The sequence below is a fragment of the Tachypleus tridentatus genome, chromosome 7, assembly GCF_004210375.1.
Source record: "Tachypleus tridentatus isolate NWPU-2018 chromosome 7, ASM421037v1, whole genome shotgun sequence".
In the NCBI taxonomy this organism is placed as follows: Eukaryota; Metazoa; Arthropoda; class Merostomata; order Xiphosura; family Limulidae; genus Tachypleus; species Tachypleus tridentatus.
This window is the reverse complement of record NC_134831.1, coordinates 48,647,686-48,668,270: the sequence shown is the minus strand read 5'-3', so window position 1 is coordinate 48,668,270 and position 20,585 is coordinate 48,647,686. Positions and strand designations below refer to the sequence as shown.

Genomic DNA, 20,585 nt, shown 5'->3' with positions numbered 1-20,585 from the left:
TCTGTGCTCTGCCCACCACGGGTATCGAAACCCTGTTTCTAGCAGTGTAAATCCGGAGACACATCGCTGTGCCACTGGGGGGCCTTCTGCTGATTTACGGTCCAAGTTGATTCCCCGTCACACCAAACATGCTCGCCCTTTCAGCCGTGAGGGCGTTATAATGTAACAATCAATTCCACTATTCGTTGGTAAAAGAGTAGCCCAAGAGTTGGAGTTGGGTGGTGATGATTAGTTGCATTCCCTCTAGTCTTACACTGCTAATTAGAGACGGCTAGTGCAGATAGCCCTTGTGTAGCTTTCCGCGAAACCCAAAACAATCCACAAACCACACTCCAACCTCCTAGACGACTTTGTCATTTCTTAATTTCGCGAAATCTTATTTGTCTACTTATCGGGATTAATCTCGTAAAAGTTGAGAGCAATTAAAATATTCAGAAATATTCATATGTGTGTGTTACAGTTGTCAAACTATAGTTTAAATTTGACATCTACCAGTAAGAGATCACATTATTTCATATCTCATTTGTTTATGATATGTTTCATCTCTTTAGTAAGGAGAAGAAAAATACTTTCATCAGTTTTTGACTGTATACTTCTCTTAATTGAAAACAGACACGAAGCTGCTTCTTGTTCCTATAGAGTAAGAATTGTTGCGATATCTTTAGAAATATAAAAATAAAGGAATACAAGCTTTTGAATCAGATGTGGCAATATTCCAGATTCGACTAAAAATTAGACATTTGGAGAAAAATATCTTTAAAAACAAGTGTCTTTTATGTCTTTAGGGATGTTTCAAACTTTTCTTTTCAAGCCAGTCAGTTAATCACAAATCACCACACACATGTGTAATGTCACAGTTGTGTTACTCCATCCTTCTAACTTTGATAGTGCCACTGCTGTGCCTTTTACTGGTAACTATTCCTTGTGGGAACAAAATAGCTGAATTTCCAGTAGGATATTACAATTACTTGGACAGATAACTATTTAAGCACGTACAGCAGATTAATGAATATAAGATGGTGAGCTCCTTTCATTGAATCTATCCAGTGATTAAAGTAGAAATCTGGAGCTTAACCACTGAATCTGCCATCTTAGTAAATTTTCAAAAATCAACTATTCAGTGAAATATTTTATTCAGTAGACACTACTATTAGAGAAGAAAAAATCACCATAAATTTTGACACCAGCCTAAGAAGACTTTAGTGACAAATATAAAGATTAGTCGTACCCATCGTTCCCAGATACACTCAATTAGTTGTTGTTGGTTACATATTCAATCCTGTGCACATTGTCGGGTTTTATAAGTTCATAATTCTTTGCAGTAGGTGCCTGTGACTTGTTGGTGATAAATTTTAATGTTAAACAAACATCACACAGTCTTTATTTCAAAACAACATATTATAGACCATTGTATCATGTTTTGGAGTTTAAGGGGTAATTAGGCTGGGGCTGTTGGTGCTTTTGATGTGAAGTTTTATCAGTAATTAACCCCAGTCAGTATTTCATCATACAATAAAAATATAAATGAACGATTGTTATGTGCAATGGAAAAAACAAGCAAAAATAACACATTTTCATAACAACACAAGAATCTCTGGACAAGCCATTAGGAACAGTTCACTGACTTGTTCAAATTTCGATAAAGAGATATCTTTGGCGTTTGTTTAGGTCCCCACAAAAATAAAATTTTCTCAATGTGTTGCATTATCCTGTGGACATCGAAATCTATGCAGAAGTGGTGGAAAGATGACTAACAGATATTATCTCCTAGCTTTCATCTTGGAGATACAAACACTGTTCTGTGTGCTAGCAAATCTATGTCTTCTACCTCAGGAATATTCCTATTTTTCGGGGAAGTAAAATTATTTGATGATAGTTTTCATCCCTGAAATTTTGGCCCCAAAATACGTAGGTTTACTGTTAATACTGATCAGACTTTAAATTATAGCAGAAATATCTTCCCCGTTTTTCAGTTTTATCTTTGCTCCTACTTTTCTTCCTCCCAACCCCATTCTATCCCCTGCTAGAGCGGTTCTAGTTGCAGATCTAAAGTTGCACGGATGGTCGGACACAGACCAAACTGACAACATTAGCGTTACCTCAAGTTTAGGCTAAAGTTGGACAGGCATTTGGTTCTGTGAGGATTCCCCTCAAACACCACATAATCGAAACCTTTAGTGATGTTGCTCTGCAGCGACATCGGTTTTTCCTTTTCTAAGCTTGCTACACAACATAATTTGATACTTGAGTCAAAATGTTATATTTGGTCGAACATACTTCAAATTATATATTACAAGAAAGATAAAACCCTTGACTAGGTTTTGCGATTCTAGAAATCTATGCTTTAAAGTTAATGATAGATAAAAAAGAAAAAAAACTCTGCATTGTAGACCTCAGAGATGCGTTTTCCATCTAGATGTTGTGAAACATTGAACTTGAAACATGAATTACAACATATTTTGTACTACATAAAAACAAATATTCACTCATTTTACATTATTACTCTATTCTATCTAGTAAGAGGGTGTGGGTGTTTTCATTTAGCAAAGCCACCTCGGGTTATCTGATGAGTCCATCGAGGAAATCGAACCGCTGATTTTAGCGTTGTAAATCCGTAGACTTACCGCTGTACTTGTGGGGGACATGTAATAAAAGGAGCTTCTAGATTATGACACACTTAAAACAATGACGCAGTACTTCAGATAGCATATGATTTTAAACTTTTTTCTTTATTATTAATAGAACTGTTTAAATTTTTCTGCCAATGAATTAAAATTATTTTTGACAAACCACCCGCAATTTGTAGATTAAATAATGTAGAAAATGTATCGTTTACACAAATAACAAACAACATTATTTTTATTATGCCCGGCATGGCCAGGTGGGTTAAGGCGTGCGACTCGTAATGTGAGAGTCGTGGGTTCGAATCCCCGTCACATCAAACATGTTTGTCCTTTCAGCCGTGGGGACGTTATAATATTCGGTCAATCCCACTATTCGTTGGTAAAAGAGTAGCCCAAGAGTTGGCGGTGGGTGGTGATGACTAGCTGCCTTCCCTTTAGTCTTACACTGCTAAATTGGAGACGGCTAGCGCAGATAGCCCTCGAGTAGCTTTGCGCGAAATTCAAAAACAAACAAACATGTTATCATTATTATAGTAAAATAACTTCATTCTTGCGAATAGACTATTTTTACTTATACTGATAACCCCACTTTTATGTGTTATATTAAACGAAACACAAAATTGTTGCTGCCGAGTTCAGATTTCAATAAGTCTTTGCATTTGTTTAGGTGTTTGTTTTTGTGAAGAAATGTTAATGGCGAATTATGTCAGGAATAATAAACAGCGCCACTAGGGAGTATCCTAAATTTGCATAAACTTCCTGTCAGGTTCCTCCTTTCGTTGGTTTCATAAAATTCATTAGGTTCGGTGTGTGGAAGTGGAATAACTTCGTTAATTGATTGTAGAAAGTTGGTTATAATCGCTCTTTAACTCTGATTAAGTTTTTCAACATATTTGTGGGTTAAGGTAGTGAAAGCAAAACCATTATAGAAATAGTTATAATTTATAGAAGTTTTCTTACAATTTACAAATTACAATGGCCGGACGATTACCTGCAATAGTAATAGACAATGGAACTGGGTAAATATGAGTTGTTTTATCAGTTCGTTAAATTTGTGTACTAAAATTTTAAAAATTAAATAAATATGCTATTAATATTAAGCTGTTTTTACTGTACCTGCTGTTATAAGTGACGAAGTAACAAAAATCAAGGTAGGGGATAAGTATTTTACGGTTTATTAATTATCTCTGGAATTTTTAAGATTTTTTTTTTTTAAATAATAAACTAATAGTATTAAAGTGCCAAAAATTTTACACTAACAGTCATGCTCAGTGCAAGTTACAATTAGTGAGTTATGTGGTAATGTAGGCTTGAATATGAAAATCTTGAGAATATAAATAAAAACTTCATTCTTGTGTTGATGATGAAGAAAATCCATGATTTCTTCCTTTTTTAAATGGAACCAAATCTATGGGCAATAAATAATTTAAGCCATTAAGGATGTCCTTCCCCAACTTGCCCTTGGGGAAAGGTGAACATCTAAATTTGATTCCTTAGTTTCACTCCTCAAATGTTCACTACTGCCAATAGCATCTCATTCTATAAGTAATTTGATTTGTTAGAAAAATTATGTAACTGCGGTGTAGCCCCACTTTTTCTAGATCTTGTATTATCCTCAATTTAGGCAAAATGACAGAGTCAACATACAAGTAATGGTGTGAATATGACCATTTAAATTACTTAATTACTGTAAATGTAAGCATTATATTAAAACAATAAATATCTTAATTTTTGCTACTTCAAAATGGAAAATTTGTCGTATAGTTATAGGTGAGACCTGTTTGACCATTATGATAAGTGCTAATTAAGACAACTGAAGAGCTGATGCTTATAGCTGTTTTTTCAGTGCTAAGAATATAGTCTGGTATATAATTTTTAACTGAATCTTAAACATGCATCTTAAATTTGATATAACCAAACCTTAATTTTTATGAAGTTTTTCTGTATCTCTGCAACCAAATCCTTGAAACTAGAAAGTTATTTCAGTATTTCATCTGCTTGTAATTCCTTGGCTATTTCTATAATTGTCATTAATGTTACTAGACTGTAATGTGCTACTGGGGTTGGTCCAATAAAGGATATGTCCTGAAACAAAATGGAGTAGAAAATGTGTTGTATTTATTTTTCTTTTAAGTGACAATATCTTAACTCTTCATCATTTGTATTAGCTCTGAGCATTGCACGTTATATGAAACCCTCGTTTAATCTTGTATGCTGAACTAAAACAAGCAATATCTTTTGTCATATTCTTCAACATTAGTCTCATATAAAATAGTTTATTGTATAGAATGCTTTACCATTTTGTCCTGTGAGTTGCATGTAATACAGAGGGAGTGTGATTTATTATGTTTAAGTTTATACACTTGCATTTAAAACCACATGGGTTCTTAAAAAATGACTGGAAGGGAACTGCAGCTCCCTCTTTTCACACTATTTATGACCTTCATCTCTTAGTGATTAGAAAAAATACGCTTTCAGGTTGGAAAAAAACTTTTTGTATGTGTTTTCTGCCAATTACTAATTTTTACTGAGGGAAATGAGAAAAAATAAATGTAGTGATCCAGGCTTTTTCTGCAACCCTGTCTGCAAACTTTCATGTCTTTTTCATCTCTGCATTTTAATAACATTTTGGTAAAAATTGAACAAGGTAAAAATTTGGGTAGTATTTTGGATATTCTTGAAATAATCTAAATGTAAAGTCAAGTAACAAAAATTAAGTTTGGCAGAAAATTATATACAATTCAAAACATTTTTATCAGAGGTTGTCGCAATGAAAAGGTGCTCATGCAATCATGTTGTGGTACCCACAACTTTCCCTCTTTCTCGTATATATATATATGTGTGTGTGTGTGTTACAATAGCACCTTTTGTAATTTAAGCTTGCTCTTTATTGGTCTGGCAGTACATTAGTTGAAACCAATGACATTAACTAAGTCTGTACTATCTCTTTCCTCTTCTGATTGTTTTTAACCAGATGTAGGATGAGAACAGTTTTCTTGTTGCTTTACCCACGGAAATTCTTACCTTTCACTAAGCCTACAAAGAAGCACAATATTCCTTTTTAATTATTGTCCAATTGCTTTAACTAGCTGTTGTAGTAAGGTCTTTGAGACAAATGTTAATTCTACTCTTATTTCTTTGAATCAAACAACCCATTCCACTGTGCACCCTCTTATTTGACAAATCCTCAGTAAGAAAAACCTTTCTTGAAAGAATATCTTGTTTGTCTTTAATGTTGAGAAGGCTTGTGACATGGAAGTACAGCATTTTGTAAGACCTCAATACATATAGGTTGCATGGCTATATACCAAGTTTTATTTGTATTTTTTTCATATAACAGGCCCTTCCAAGTCTGTGGGGGTTTGACCCCTTCCCATTTTTTTTTACACGGGAGCTTGGAGTTCCTCTGGCTGACTTGAGTGTCATGCTTTTCAGAGTAAAAATCAATGCTATTACTCAACTTCTTGCTACAGTTGCAAACAGCCTATAGTGATGACTTCCACATCTTATGTATGTCATTGAAGTTGAGGTTTACTGAACACCTACTTGAAACTACCCTCATTGGCTTGTTGAAATGGGTCACAGTAAAGTTACCCTTTTTCTCTAAAACTGTTTACATCCCTCTTTGCTACCAGCAGACCCAAGTTCTGTCTTGGTGATGTTCCTTCTGTCCCTTAGGTAAAGCTCTTGGGGCTTATCTTTAACAATAAGCTTACTTTCATTTCTCACATGAAGCAGCTACATGTTCAACACAAGAGTACTGAACATCCTTCTTGTCCTCTCTTCCACATTTTGGGCTGCTAGTGTGATTGCAGTCATTGGTCATGTTGTTCATTTGATCCAAACTGGTCTATTATAGTTCTACCAGGACCTCTGCCTTAAATATGTGGGACCCTAGTCACCATCTGTGACTTAAGCTTTGGAAAAGGACTTTTTACACTTCTCTAGTTCAGAGTTTGTACACTGAGTTCCATAAACATTCTCTTTATCTCTACCATTTGTAACTTTACAGTATGCTACCAAGACTTGATCCCTACCGAAGCATCTTGCCTGTATTCAGTGATATTTGAATCCTAAATATCTTGGTATGAAGATTGCTATAATTCCATGTTGCAGTTTTCACATTGTGAGACAAAAGTGCATGGTTCAGAGAAAATAGGATATCATTGAGAAAGGCATTATATAAGGTTGTATTTAACACTGACCCTTGAGAGATACTACCTTTTGAATATGTGCAACTTTAAATTCCATTGTTTACATTAACTTCAGTTGTGCTGTCAGAAAGAAAGGTGGATACTAAGCACACTTTAAGTGTGGGTGTGTTTTATCATAAATTACTTTATACTTGAACCATACTGAATTAAAGAAATTTTAGATGTCATGAAATGTAGTTAACTATATGCTTTCTGTTGTAACTATGACAGATGGGTTTTGGTAAGGCTAAAGAAGTAATTGGTGTTTTTTGTTTTCTGTCTGAATTGTATGTTTCTTATTAGTTTCTACTTAAGCTTCAATTTTCTAAGAATTTTTATCAAGCTAATAGGTCTTTAGCTGTGGTGTTTAAGTTATTGTTTTCCTTGGGTAGTATCTTAATAGCTTATCTCCAAATGGATGGGTAATATCTTAATAGTAATGATGAAGTGGTTATGATTGCATTGAATAGGTTTTTCAGGATTAAATTAACTCCTTCCCTTCCTGAGGCTGCATTTTATTTTCTTAATGTTAATTTTCCATAGGGCATATATACAAACTGATAAAACCAGGAATTTTGTATATAGAAAGTGGAAAGTTTCATGCAATTTTGGTTTTCAGAAATGTGATGATTTATGTTGTGTCATATGAGGTGAAATTTGAGGTTACAAAAGTATTCCCAAAATATTGGGCAAAATGTTCAGATTGTTTGTTATCAGTAGTGCCAATATTTTTGTTATATTGAATTTGTTTTGTTTTATTCATGATAATTTCAAATTCTACTAGAATGTGAAAGGGTTGAGTTTGAATTTATCTACTAATAGTCAAAGTTTCAGCTGTTATGTCATTATTGTGATACAAGATTCTTAAGATTATGTTCATGGTATTAAGTGGCTTGAGCATAACATTATTGGTTTGTTTAAAGTTGTCCAAGTTTTATGCAGGTAATTATAAACTTGTAGATTTCGAAGCAAGTTTCCAGGTTGTAGGTAAGAATTTGTTACTTTGTCTAGGGATTGATTCTTTGATGGCCTAAGTTATGACATTGATTACATCAAAGATGTAGTTACATATGTTGGTTTGATTTGTTCATGTCTGTGCTTTCTTTAAAGCTAGAAGTTAAGGATTCTGTGACTTGTGAAATTAATGTGTAAACATGTTTACTCTGCACAGAGCATCTGTGAAACATTCAAAATATTAATGATTTGAAAGAGGAAATGCATCTGTGGAAAGATCTATAAGTGACCTATAGATGTGCTAGAACATCTTAAAATGCTTTCTTCAGAGTGGGGATTTCGTGCATAAAACTTGAAGTCTAATCTCAACTAGTATAGCCTTGTGATAACTGGATTAGTATGTTTGCCAGTCATTTTGTGTGTGGAGAGAAAAAAATTAACCACTTACAAAATGAAAGTTATTAGAAACTTAAATTGCATAATGGAAAGAGAAGTGACTATAGAATGTTGGTAAGTCTAAGACAATTTTAGTTTTGTAACTGGTAGGTCTGTTTCTGAAATGGATTGCTTTTGGATATTGCAGAGACAATAAGTGTAAACAAGCTTACAGAAAACCTTTAGGTATATGAATGGTCAGGGCAGATTTTACTATCAAGATTGCTTCACAGATGTATTAGAATGAACAAGTAACTTTTTCCATCATTTTTGTACAATTTGAACTGTTAGACAAAACTAAAAAAGTTAATTTTGGAATCCAGATGAAAAGGCTGATTCTTTGGATCTATCCATACTTCTGCTGTAGATTACATTTTACAATGAGCTATAGGATTGGTCCTTAAAACTACTTGTAGGGCCCCTAAAATGCATGTCTAAGGGGACCTCAATTTCTCTCTGAAAAACAATTATGAACTCTAGTTTCTAACAAATTTATAGTAAAATGTTGTTTTTGCCAAGTGTAGTGCATAAAAATTTGCACTTAAGTTTTGATAAGTTTTTTTTTTGAGTGAATTAGTTTATCTTTTTTTTGTTCCATACATAAATACTTGTGCATATTTGACTGCTTTTATTTGTTCTTTTTGTTTGTTCATTGTTTTAATAAAAGCAAAATCCTAAAGTTCAATTTGTATGTGTATTTTGCAAGATTCTAAAGTGAAGGCAAGTAGATTTCTCTGACCCTTGCAAAAAAAATTTCCTTTTCTCTGTAAATAATGCTTAAAACTGAAATACTGGCTTCACTGAAAATGTAATAAACAATTAATTACATGTTTTGTATTGAATACTAAAAAATTGATAATTTAAGCAGAACACATTTTTTTCAATAACAATAATACCCTGAAAGTCTCAATGTTGCTTTTTAAATATTAACTGTTACATTTTATGAAATGTTTTTTTCTTTTATTAAACAGGTATACTAAACTTGGATTTGCTGGGAATAGAGAACCTCAGTTTATCATTCCTTCTGGTAAGTTGTTTTTATTAACTACCAACAGCTAAGAGTGCCTAAACATTTTTTGTCATTAATGTGAAAGTTTCTTTATTCTTAAATATTTTACTTCTTTTGAAGTTCCAGTAGTTTTAGGCAAAATGGAAGCTTGTAATACATGCCAATAATACTATCTCTTTTGATGAAGTTGGATACATGATATGGCTCCATTGAAGTGGTTTTGGGTGTGGCCAAGTTGATAGAACCAGCATCAGTGCATTTTGGACACATCTGTATCTGCTCTTCTTTCCTTTCCAGTGTCCATTGCAGTATGTGTGGATTATTGATTTCCATCACTAACTATTTCTTGCTTGCTGTGATAACTCTCTTATTTTGACTTCATTCTTAAATAATGGCTCATAATTTGGGATTCTATTTTATTGTTGATTATAGTAATTGCATCCTATTTCTTGCGGATCTAGACACCTGTTAGATGCAGTGCCAGCCAGTCTGTCTGCATTTTCATTCCCTTTTACTTTGGCATAGCCAAAACAAGATATCCATGTCAGTTTTTTTAAATCTTATTTTAAGGAGTGACTAGCCATTCTCCATTGAATTGATCCAGCTCATATTTTCTACAACATTATTTTAGTGCTTGTTGCTAATAATTGTGTGAATACCTTGTTTTTTACTAATCTTGATATGTAATAAGTAATCACGACCTCCATTTTCCCACTGGCTCTTGTCACATTGTATGTATTGCTATTTTCACAAAGCATTCCTGTTTTACTTCTATTGATGATTGTATATGGCAAATCCATCTGTATATATAACAGCATCTTTTATTTATAACATGTATATATTATGGTCTGAAAAATCTTTACCTGATTCCATCTTTTGGAAAATGAAATATTTCTCAGGAAATTTGGTCTGTCATGTTTTATTCCATTTCTTTTCTACTTCCAAACTTTCTTTTTAATTCTTAGTTGTTTGACTTAGACTTGTTTTTAGATATGGCTGGTTACCAGGAAGATCTGTTTAATTTGGGTTTTATCATGTATTCTGTTCTGTCTATTCTTTTGCTGCTTCCCTTCCCTTTTATTTCTTAATTCTCCTTGTCTTGCAGTTCTTCCTTGTTTCTTGTAATATCTTCAGCCAAGGTTCTATTTCTTTTTACTAGAGGCCATGGGAGATGTCTGCTATTGCTGTTTCCTTTTATTTCTTCATACTATTCTTTCTATTCTGAATCTTTTCTGTCCCATTCATGTGGTTCATCGTTCTTTGAGCCATTCTACTCATTTTCATGGTTCATGTTCCAATCTATTTTATTCTTTGGAATTCTTACTCTTCCAGAGATATTCCTCTTGCTAATCTCAAGGGATGGTTGAAAGATCTTTTATCTGCCAAAATAGCAAATATTTAACACATTGTGTTTTGTATCTGTCATGGTCATATTGAAGCAGGTTTGAACCTAAAATGCTTCACACTGATGTATCTATTACATTTTGTGGTGAAAGTAGTTAATGCCTTTATTACAGGTTGGGTGAAATGCACTCAAATCATAACCATAAAAATCTCTGTAATTATACTATGAATTTTGATAATGCATGCATATGTTTAAAACATTTTGCAGGTTATTGGTTAACATTAGAAGTCTTTCATAAACAAAATGCTTATGAATTAAATATTAAGATTTTAATTTTCTCAAATTTTCTTTTAGGATTTTGACTATTAAACATAATTTTTCTTCTAGTTATGACCTTTTTATACTCAGTTGCTGCTTCATGTGAGCTGATAAACCTTAAGAAATTGTTCAAGTAGAGAATGTAAAACTTTTTAAAATAAGGTTTAGTATACACATTTGAATAACTAACAAATTGTAAATTATTATACTGTACTATACAATCCCATTATCTGTTGTGATAACTGTTAAACACTTTCACTTGCCCAGCATAGCCAGGTGGTTAGGCACTTGCATTGTAATCTGAGGGTCTTGGGTTCATATCCTTGTCACACCATACATGCTCGCCATTTTAGCTGTGGGAGTGTTTTATAATGTGACGGTAAATACCACTATTCATTGGTAAAAGAGTAGCCCAAGAGTTGATGGTGGGTGGTGATGACTAATTGCCTTCCCTTTAATCTTACACTGTTAAATTAGGGACGGCAGATAGCCCTCGTGTAGCTTTGTACGAAATTCAAAACAAACCAAACGTTTACCTCTATACTAATATATACTGTGTTGTTGGGTTTAGGATTCTTCTGTAACAGCTATCTCACTTTTTAGCTAATAAATTCAATGATAACTGAACAACACGTACTTGTGTTCACTACATACATTTAAAACTAGTTTAATGTATGTGCAACAAATTCCTTACACTATAGAAATTGCAGGAATATTGAGAACAGTATCTCTCTTCTTGTCAAAAGTGCACTTAAGCCTATTACTTTAGAACTTCATTTGACAAGCCCAGCTGCATATCACACAAGCATTCCATGTGTAATTCACTTAAAATTTTGGCATGATTTACCACAGTTGTATATTGCTCTTTCAGAATATCCTGTTTTTGTTTAAAATTCATTCATGCTAATTCAATTACTAAGAACCATACTTTGTTTGAAGAAATTCTTATTTCCTCTTCTACTGTTAATCTGACTTATAAAATGTCACTTCTGTAGTTACCTTCATGCTTGAAGTTTCATTGACCATAACTTTAATCTTGTACCATCAGTTTTGTTTTTCTGCTGTTTACTGCTCATCTCTACCATAGTTCCAATTGTAAGTGGTGGCACCACTTTAAACACCTTTTCTATGATTTTACCCCAGATGTTAAACAGCATCATTACAAAAATTGGTTTTTGTAGAATTTCACTGTCACATTTTTGCTACATGTTTGGTATCTAGTTGCTTTGTCAAAAACAACCACCCTGCTCATCTTGTACTATTTGTTTATTCCTTGCTGTTTTATCATTTGAGTTAAACATAACTTCTAATAATTGTCTACTTTATAACTCCTAACAGTAATAATAAAATAAGTACTAAAGTGTACAGTATTCACTCATAAAATAAACAATATCCAGGCTAAACAGTTTTATATCACGACATAAACCACTTTATAAGAAAAGTATTTATGCACTTTTCTTCACGATGTATGAAAACTTTGTAGTTGACATACTGATTATTCTCATGTAGTGTACACTAACATTTAATGCCTTTCTCTCTCTTCTAGGGTAGGGATTTCTAGTAGGGCCTCTCCTTAACAGGATTGCTTCTCTTCATCCAAACCTCATACTGCCTGAGGCTGCATTTTCTAATCTGTCTGTACACCTGACACAGTTGGTATTCATTCTTACTGGTCACTTTATTTGTGGATGTCTTTGTCTTATATTTAAGGCATACTAGGTCCTTACCTTCTCTAAAGAAGTCACTTTCTTTAAATTCTACATCTGTCAGCCACACCTGCTGTATCCATTTATATATCAGTAGCTATACCCACAAGGCCCGTTTTCCCCCTCAAAGTATCTCTTGAACAGATAGATATGACCTTGGTTATTTCTTCTATTTTAGTGTTGCAGTGCATTCTGTTGACCATTACTATGAAAGATCATTTACAGTGCTGCATGACTTTGTCTGCATATAACAAAACAAACTTTTTTTGTTCTGCCTCAATGTTGACTTTAGACCTTTTTGTTATAGAAATATTTGACTCTTTGGGTTTGACTTTCCCATTTAAAGCTGTTTTGATAAGTCTAGTTCAGTTCTCCTTTCTGGTCTTCAGTTCTGTCTTCTCTTTTGTTTGGGCACTCTGCTGAACTTTTTTGCAGTGAAGTGTCCTTCTGTATTTTCTTCAGCTTCCATTCAACTGCAGTAGAGTTCTCTTTCTGAAACTTTAAGAGGTTTCATATTATACTTCTTCCTTTACCTTTTGAGCTCTTGATGACTGCAGTTCCTTTTGGCAACTTTCTTTTTGTCTGGTTCCTCTAAATCCTTGCTGCCTGGTAGATTTCCAGTCATTTCGTGGTGCATTGATACATATAGCCTCAAGATCTCCTATATAATATGAAGTATCTACCTTTTTTATTTTTGTCAAGGATAAACTTTCTCACTATCCTATCAATTATCACACACACACACACACACACACACACACACACACACACACACACACACACACACACACACACACACACACACACTGGTGTACCTAACCTTCATCTAATCATTAGATACTTGTGTGAATCTCGCCACTGCAGTCAGTGTCTTTAAGAAGGTTTTACTTTCTTATCTTCAACAATCTTTCACATACTAACAAATTATGGCTTGTTGATACTTCGTTTGTCCCATGCTCGAATTACTATTGGCACTATTGATCAGTTATGCTTTCTTTGTATACTGTATTTGAGGAGCTGTCTTCTGTTCTTCTAGCAGCAGGATCTTTAGTACCATTCAGTCTTCTTGTTTTTTACCAGCACTAACTTTGTAAATAGTTCTGTCTGCTTTGTGTTGAAGTTTCTTTGCTGGTGAAGGATGTGTACTCTTTTACAACATATCCCATTTTATAACAAACCTATCTCCTTCTCCCTTCTGTCTAATCTGCTGTAACCTTTTGGCAGACTTACTTATGGACAACTAACTAGTTCCAGATCTAACTAGATGATATTCTTGTACTTTCCAGTTACTCTATCTCCATGAATGTCCATACATTATCTTGCCAGCTTGTCCATCTCCTCTTTCTTTTGTTGATCTCACTTTTATAAACAGTGACATGGCAATTGAATATAAACTCGGAAGCCACTTTATTTGATACATCTATCTATACGTGTGTAGGACCTATTTTCTTCCAGAACAGTTTTGGTTCAACAAGGAATTGAAAACATTAAACTTGATCTGTGCCAGCTCACTGGTGTTGTGCATTTCCTGCAGATTTGTCTCCCTCACATTCATGTTGCAGACCTCCCACTCCATCTCATCTCAAATTGGCTGTACTTGACTGAGATCTGGGGAATGTGCAGGCCATTGAAGCACACTAAAGTCACTGTCATGTTTTTGGAACCAGCTTGAGATGATGCATGCTTTGCAACATGTGTACTGTGGCATTCAAATGATGCTCAATTCATGTTGAGGAGTCTAACTTGTGCTAAGAAAATCTTTCACACCACCAGCTTGTATTGTTAACACAAGATAGGATAGATCCATGCTGTTTATGTCAGATTCTGACTCTTATCATCATCATCATCATGTCACAGCAGACATTGAGATTTGTCAGACCAGGTAACATTTTCTCAGTTTTCAGTCATCCAGCTTTTTTGGTAATTCCATGCCCACTGTAACTTCGTCTTCCTGTTCTTAGTTGACAGCAGTAAAACCTGGCATGGTATACTGGTGACTAGCCCATCTGCTTCAAAGTTCAGTGCATTGTGCATTCAGAGATGCCTTTTCTGTTGTAAATAGTGGTTATTTGAGTATTTGTGCCTTTTCTGTCAGCTTGAACAATTTTACCCACTTTCCTCTGACCTTGTCAACAAGATTCCCCAGAACTGCCACTTGTTAGATGTTTTTTGCATTATTCTCTGTAAAATCTAGATACTGTAGTGCATGAAAATACCAGTTTGAGATGCTAGAACCACCATGTCTTGTACTAACTATCATTCCATGGCCAGTCACTTGTATTGCATATCTTCCCTATTTTAATATTTTGGGCAAACAACAGTTGAACCTATTCACCATGTCTGCATGCTATATATGTCATGTTGCAGCACATGATTTTATGTTTGGATATTTATGTTAAAGAGCAGGTGTACCTAGTAAAATGACTGCTGACTGTATGCTAAAGAACTGTGCTGGTACTTGAAGTCTACCAGTCCCTCAAAACCATTTTTACATACTACCCTAACAGTACATGCTATCACAGACATAGTACAAACTAAGTTTATCCGCTGTCAGATTTGACTCTTCTGAACTTCCAGCAGGAAACTTTCAATTAGTTTCTATAATTTCATGAAAGGATTTTGTTTTTAGGAACAGTTTTAAAAAATACAAACTTTTTTTTTATATATACCCCCCCCCCAATATAATTTTAATAAATATTTTATTTAACAAATAATTAACCCTTTTGTGATGGATTATAAATCAAAGCCCATGCTATTGCATTTATTGACTTGCTTCCAATATTTTATTCATCTGTTGTTTTATGAAGTTATGTCAATGTGATTGGGATCAAATTTTAGATTATAATTCAAACTTTAGTATTGTATATGATTCAATTTCTTAATTTAAAAGTAAATCTTAAAAAAGCTCGACTAAATATACATTTTAGTTGGTTATGTAGTATGTTGAATACAACACTGTTTAAAATTAGATGTTTGATATCAAAATACTATATTCTAGTTTCATATAAATTAGAATATGAAATAATATCCTTGTATATTTTTATTTTGCTGAGATATGGCTTAACTTGATCAAACACAGTGGGTCCTATTCACCTCTTTCTTTTCTTGGAAACACTTCAATATATGATGGAAATACCCAATTGACAGCTTAGAATATCCCCTAGTGGTTTTCTTGGCCACTTCTAATATGTCAAAAAGCTATTATGTTCTTCTTGAGATTTTGATTTGAAAGGTGTCTAGTCTGCTTTTAACTTCATATGTTTTAAAATTGAAATACAGCTTGGTTACTAAGCTTACTAAATTATAGGGGAATTCTATAGTATTAGTACAGTTATGAGTTTTTTTATTATTCAACTGTATATGCATAAAACCATAATTAATTTTTATATCCTCCACATCCGAAATCTTAAAAGGCTTTGCAATCTGAATCCTGAAGCAACTGAGTTCGAAGATCATAGTAAAAAGAGAATTGTTTGCTTTAGTTCTTGATTTATTGTTCTATATTTTGAGGACAATTACTTTAATATATTTCTAAATAGCAGTAATCTATATGAATATATAATGTGTAACTGAAATCTTACTGTATATTACAAGATGCATGAGTGCACCATATCGAAGCAAATTATGTAATGTTATCTAGCCATGATCGGAAATAAATGTTTGAAATGTATTTAGGAAGTTTTAGATATTACACAAATGAGATTTCTGGGACAAAATAGTTTGTTTAATCATAACATAATCATTTGATATTCAAACTAATAATAAACCACTCTATTTTCACATACGCACCTTTTTAGTAAAAAAAAATATTTCATTAAAAATCAAACTTTTTGTAGTGCAGTGCAAAATACTTGTAATATTTACTAAAAGTTTATCAAATTTGGTGAAGATGCACATGCTGTATTAACTTATATAACACATACATAACGTGCAAATGTGTAGACTGTCTTGTATATATTATACTGAGTCCGTTATGAAAGGGTTAAAGATATGCTATAGATTTGGTTTTATCAATTAAATGAGATAATAGAATAAGAAGAATGTTCCATTAATAAGGCTAATTATAACAAAGGAAAACAAAACAAAATCCATATGAAGGTAAAGTCTGGTTTATGCATATTGGAGATAAGTGGGGAAAAAGTTTTTTTAGAAAAATACAAAGGAAAACTTCCAGTGCAGGCAGTCAATTTGTTTCCTGGGCAGGGACCTAGATCTGAAATAGTTGCTGTAAGATAGACAAATTATACCAAATCACCAGGTAAAATGTTTGAGAAAAAAGACTTGGTTACTTGCATCAAGGTTTCTTGCATTATTTCTGAACAGTTGTTTCAAATCGTTGAAAAGTATAATTTGAAACTATGATCTCAAGACTTTATGCTCAATGCAATTTGAAATTGTTCAAATATTTTGGTTCTAAATTTTAAAGATAATTTCACATAAAATGACACTGCAATAATTGGTTGTGGAGTGATCTTTTCCGTGCAATACTTGAGAAAGGAATCCACATCTTCTATGAAGATGCAAGAAGTTACTATGGAACTGCTTTGGAATATATGAAGATGAATTTCCCACTTCATAACAACTTTAGAACATGTAAACAGCTGTCAGAGAAATTGTTCTTTAGAACTGATTAGATTAATGTGAAAATTCCAAGCCATTATTTGCAAGAGATGAACTTTGGCTTAGAATAATGAATTGCCTTGAGCAGAGATTTCTTGGTGAGCTAGCAGACATTGTTAGTGTAGTATTATCAAAATGAGCTAGGCAATTTCAACCCATTGATTTTTGATTTGCTATATAGGGTACATTCTGCCTCCAGCAACTGAATGTAAGTGTGATGTCAAAAGGTTAAGTATGATAAACTTTTTAAATTTAGAAGTTTATCCTTGTAATATACCACACAGCAGTGCAAATTATGAGAGGATTTTCTCACTTATCTGCAAAAACAGAATGTGGGAGGACATGTCCTTGGATTCCTAGAAAAGGATTGACTTCAATACTTTGAGACCTTGTGTTCTAAAAACTTTGTACTTTTTAGAATATGTCACTCCAACAGATTCATAAAAATTGTCAGTCTAGTGTTTGTCAAGCAACAAACAATATATTAGAGATGAGAGAGAATTTAAAGATTGGAGGTGAAGATGAGAATGTCAAGCATAATTAACTTTGATTAATAGCTTTGATAGTGTTTTGAACTGGGCTTTCAGACCACAATATGCTCTTAAGGTTGAGAAAGTAATTAAGTTGGTTGATTATAGGCAATATATTAGTTTTTTGTCTAAATCCTAGGGCTATATCTAAATAAACATGAATACATGTATTAAGGTTCACTTAGCAATTTATATTTAATGTAGTAAGTAGCATTTGTTTAAAATAACCATGTTACACACACACACACACACACACACACACACACACACCTTCATGTAATAGTATTCTCAATGTAGAGGCAAGTTATCCTAATATAGTAACATGATAATCAATTTAAACCTAATGAAAATAATGTATAACAAACATAGTAATAAAAGACTGGTCAAGATTGTTGAATATGCAGTATATTCTTTACATGAAACTTGCATTATATTTATAACTGGTTTATCAATTTACTATAACTGCCACTATACAAATGTGTTCTGTAACAGTGCCAATTATGTAGTTTCTATGAGTTAGTCAGTTTGACAGTTAAATTCAGCTGTTTTTAATAACAAGTGTCTCTTACATACCTAAAGTGAAGTGATAAGTTTGATTAAATTCAGTTTTTTGTAATGCTTATAAGATTGGCTAAATTGACTATATATAATTATGGTAGAGAAAATAAACTATCAATTAAGTTGAAAACAAAGCCAGAAGATTTATATAAAATGGTTAACCTATTTTTATACATTTAAAAAAAATATATAAAAATGAAATGTAACTTCAGAATTTGTAAGTTTTGAAGTGAAGAAAGTGAATGGCATAAAGCATAGGTTTTTGAATTAAAATAGTGCAAATGATTTTGGTCACAAATATAATTACTTTGACATAACATTTACCTAAAAATTGCTCAAAAGGAGTAGCCTAAAATGATGAAATGTAAGTCTTTCTTTTCACTAATATTTAGTTTACCAGTTCATGACTGATATTTGATTATATTTTAAGAAAACTGTCATGTTACATTTTGTTCTGTAGCTCTTTCTTGCTTACAAGTGCAGGTTGTTAGCAGACTTGGCATTTTCTGGAATTATGGCAGTTCTACAACAATATACTCTTACTTGAAAATCAATAATATACACAACTATCCTTAAACAAAATTTTATTGAAATTTTTTTGAGCTATTATTATGAAATATATATATATTATCAAAGTATTTCATGTGGATGCAGTTGTCAGTGAAAGTGTCTTGCTTTTCTGTTGCAGCACTGAGATTTTCACTACAGACATTTTTTCCAGTTTTGGTTGTTTTATATAGGAAACTTGTTCCTTTTTTATAATTTTTATTGGTTAACTGAACCATATTTTTGTACTTTTTCATCACAGTTGAGTAATAAGTTTTTTTTGATTGGCAATAACAACTGTGACAGTTTACAACACCTAAATTTAGGATTTCTACATAACAAGCTCCATTATAAGATTTAACCCTTAAATGCAAGCTGTGATTACAAATGATCCTTTACCTGCATGATTGGTTTGAAACTAATGCTAATTATTTTTCACTTCTTTAAATGATCTATCTTTATGAATGCATCACATTAATCTTTGCCAATACATACTTGCACATACACAAAAAACAACAGCACTTTACAATTATTTTTAATGAAAGGCCATTTTATTTGAAACAGTATGATGCAGAAAAATTTCCTGAAGAATACAGTGAGAATATAAAAGTACACTACTACAGCCTCCAAATAGAAAAGATGTTTATGCGCTACATCTAAAAATGGGAAAAAAACTTGTATCTTGTGTGAAATGCACCACACTTCTCTTTTGTACATTTATACAAATTAAAAACCATTGTTTATTACTAAAAACAAATTATAGATATTTTACTCGGGGAATTATTACATATGATCTCTGATAGTGTAGTATTCATGGATATTTGTTACTTATTTGGTATTGTGACCATTTTTTTTGTGTACTTTTATATAAAAGTAGTTTAGACATAACATTATCCTTAATTCTTTCTTACTTTGGCAGGTCACTTGTAACCCATGCTATGCATTAATATAAATAAATTTTATATAATACGTTCAATTAAGGGGGTAAGTAACAATTATAAATATTTTAATTGAAAAACAAATGAATTTCTTTAACTAGTGCATAATTATATATTAATATATACCCACAACTACAGTTAGATAATTAGTGGTAATCTTTGATTTATAAAAGATTAGTGTGAAATTACTACATTTTATAAACAAACATAATGGTGACTGCATGGTGGCACTTAACACTAACAACATTAACTAACAGAAACTATTAAACATCAAAAATGTTATCTATCTTGACAATAAAATGGCAGTAGCTTCTAACTGTCGAATCATTTTAGCTTGTTTCTGTATTACTGCTTTTCTCAAAGCTGTCTTGTCTCAAAGCTGTCTTGTTAGTAAATGATCATACCACTGTTGTAAAATTTTAACAAAAGCAAATACAGAAACTCGGGAATGTGCTATAAAATCAATACATAATATTATCAAGTGTTCATAGGCTATTAGCAAAAAGTTATTTGGAATGGGGAAAAAAATTAAACTAACATACAAACTTCATTTTTCTTTAGTAACCACTCTAAATTTCTGACATAGTTGGAATTAGTGAAAATTGACTTCAATGTCTGTTTTTAGGAAGTGGCAAAAACAAAAACTTGTGGGATACCCTGTCCTCAGACTTCAAACATTGTAATTTAGAATCAAGCTACTTGTTTGTTCCTAAATTTTTAGGTTGTATCTTGCACACAATGGAACTGCATTGTTTAACATTTAAACTAAGATTTATACCCTTATCATTCACTTAACCCTTTCATTATGG

The 20,585-nt window shown here is 32.6% G+C and overlaps 1 protein-coding gene across 1 annotated transcript in view; it reads left to right on the top strand.

Moving 5' to 3' along the window:
* Positions 1-3,332: 3,332 nt before the first annotated feature.
* The window catches only part of LOC143255606 (actin-related protein 3-like), a 94,049-nt gene continuing 76,796 nt past the window's right edge, over positions 3,333-20,585 (top strand). Inside the window, 2 exon segments of the mRNA XM_076511495.1 lie at positions 3,333-3,643; positions 9,178-9,233. Of these exon segments, the coding sequence (XP_076367610.1) occupies positions 3,600-3,643; positions 9,178-9,233 (100 nt within the window). The 5' untranslated portion in view covers positions 3,333-3,599.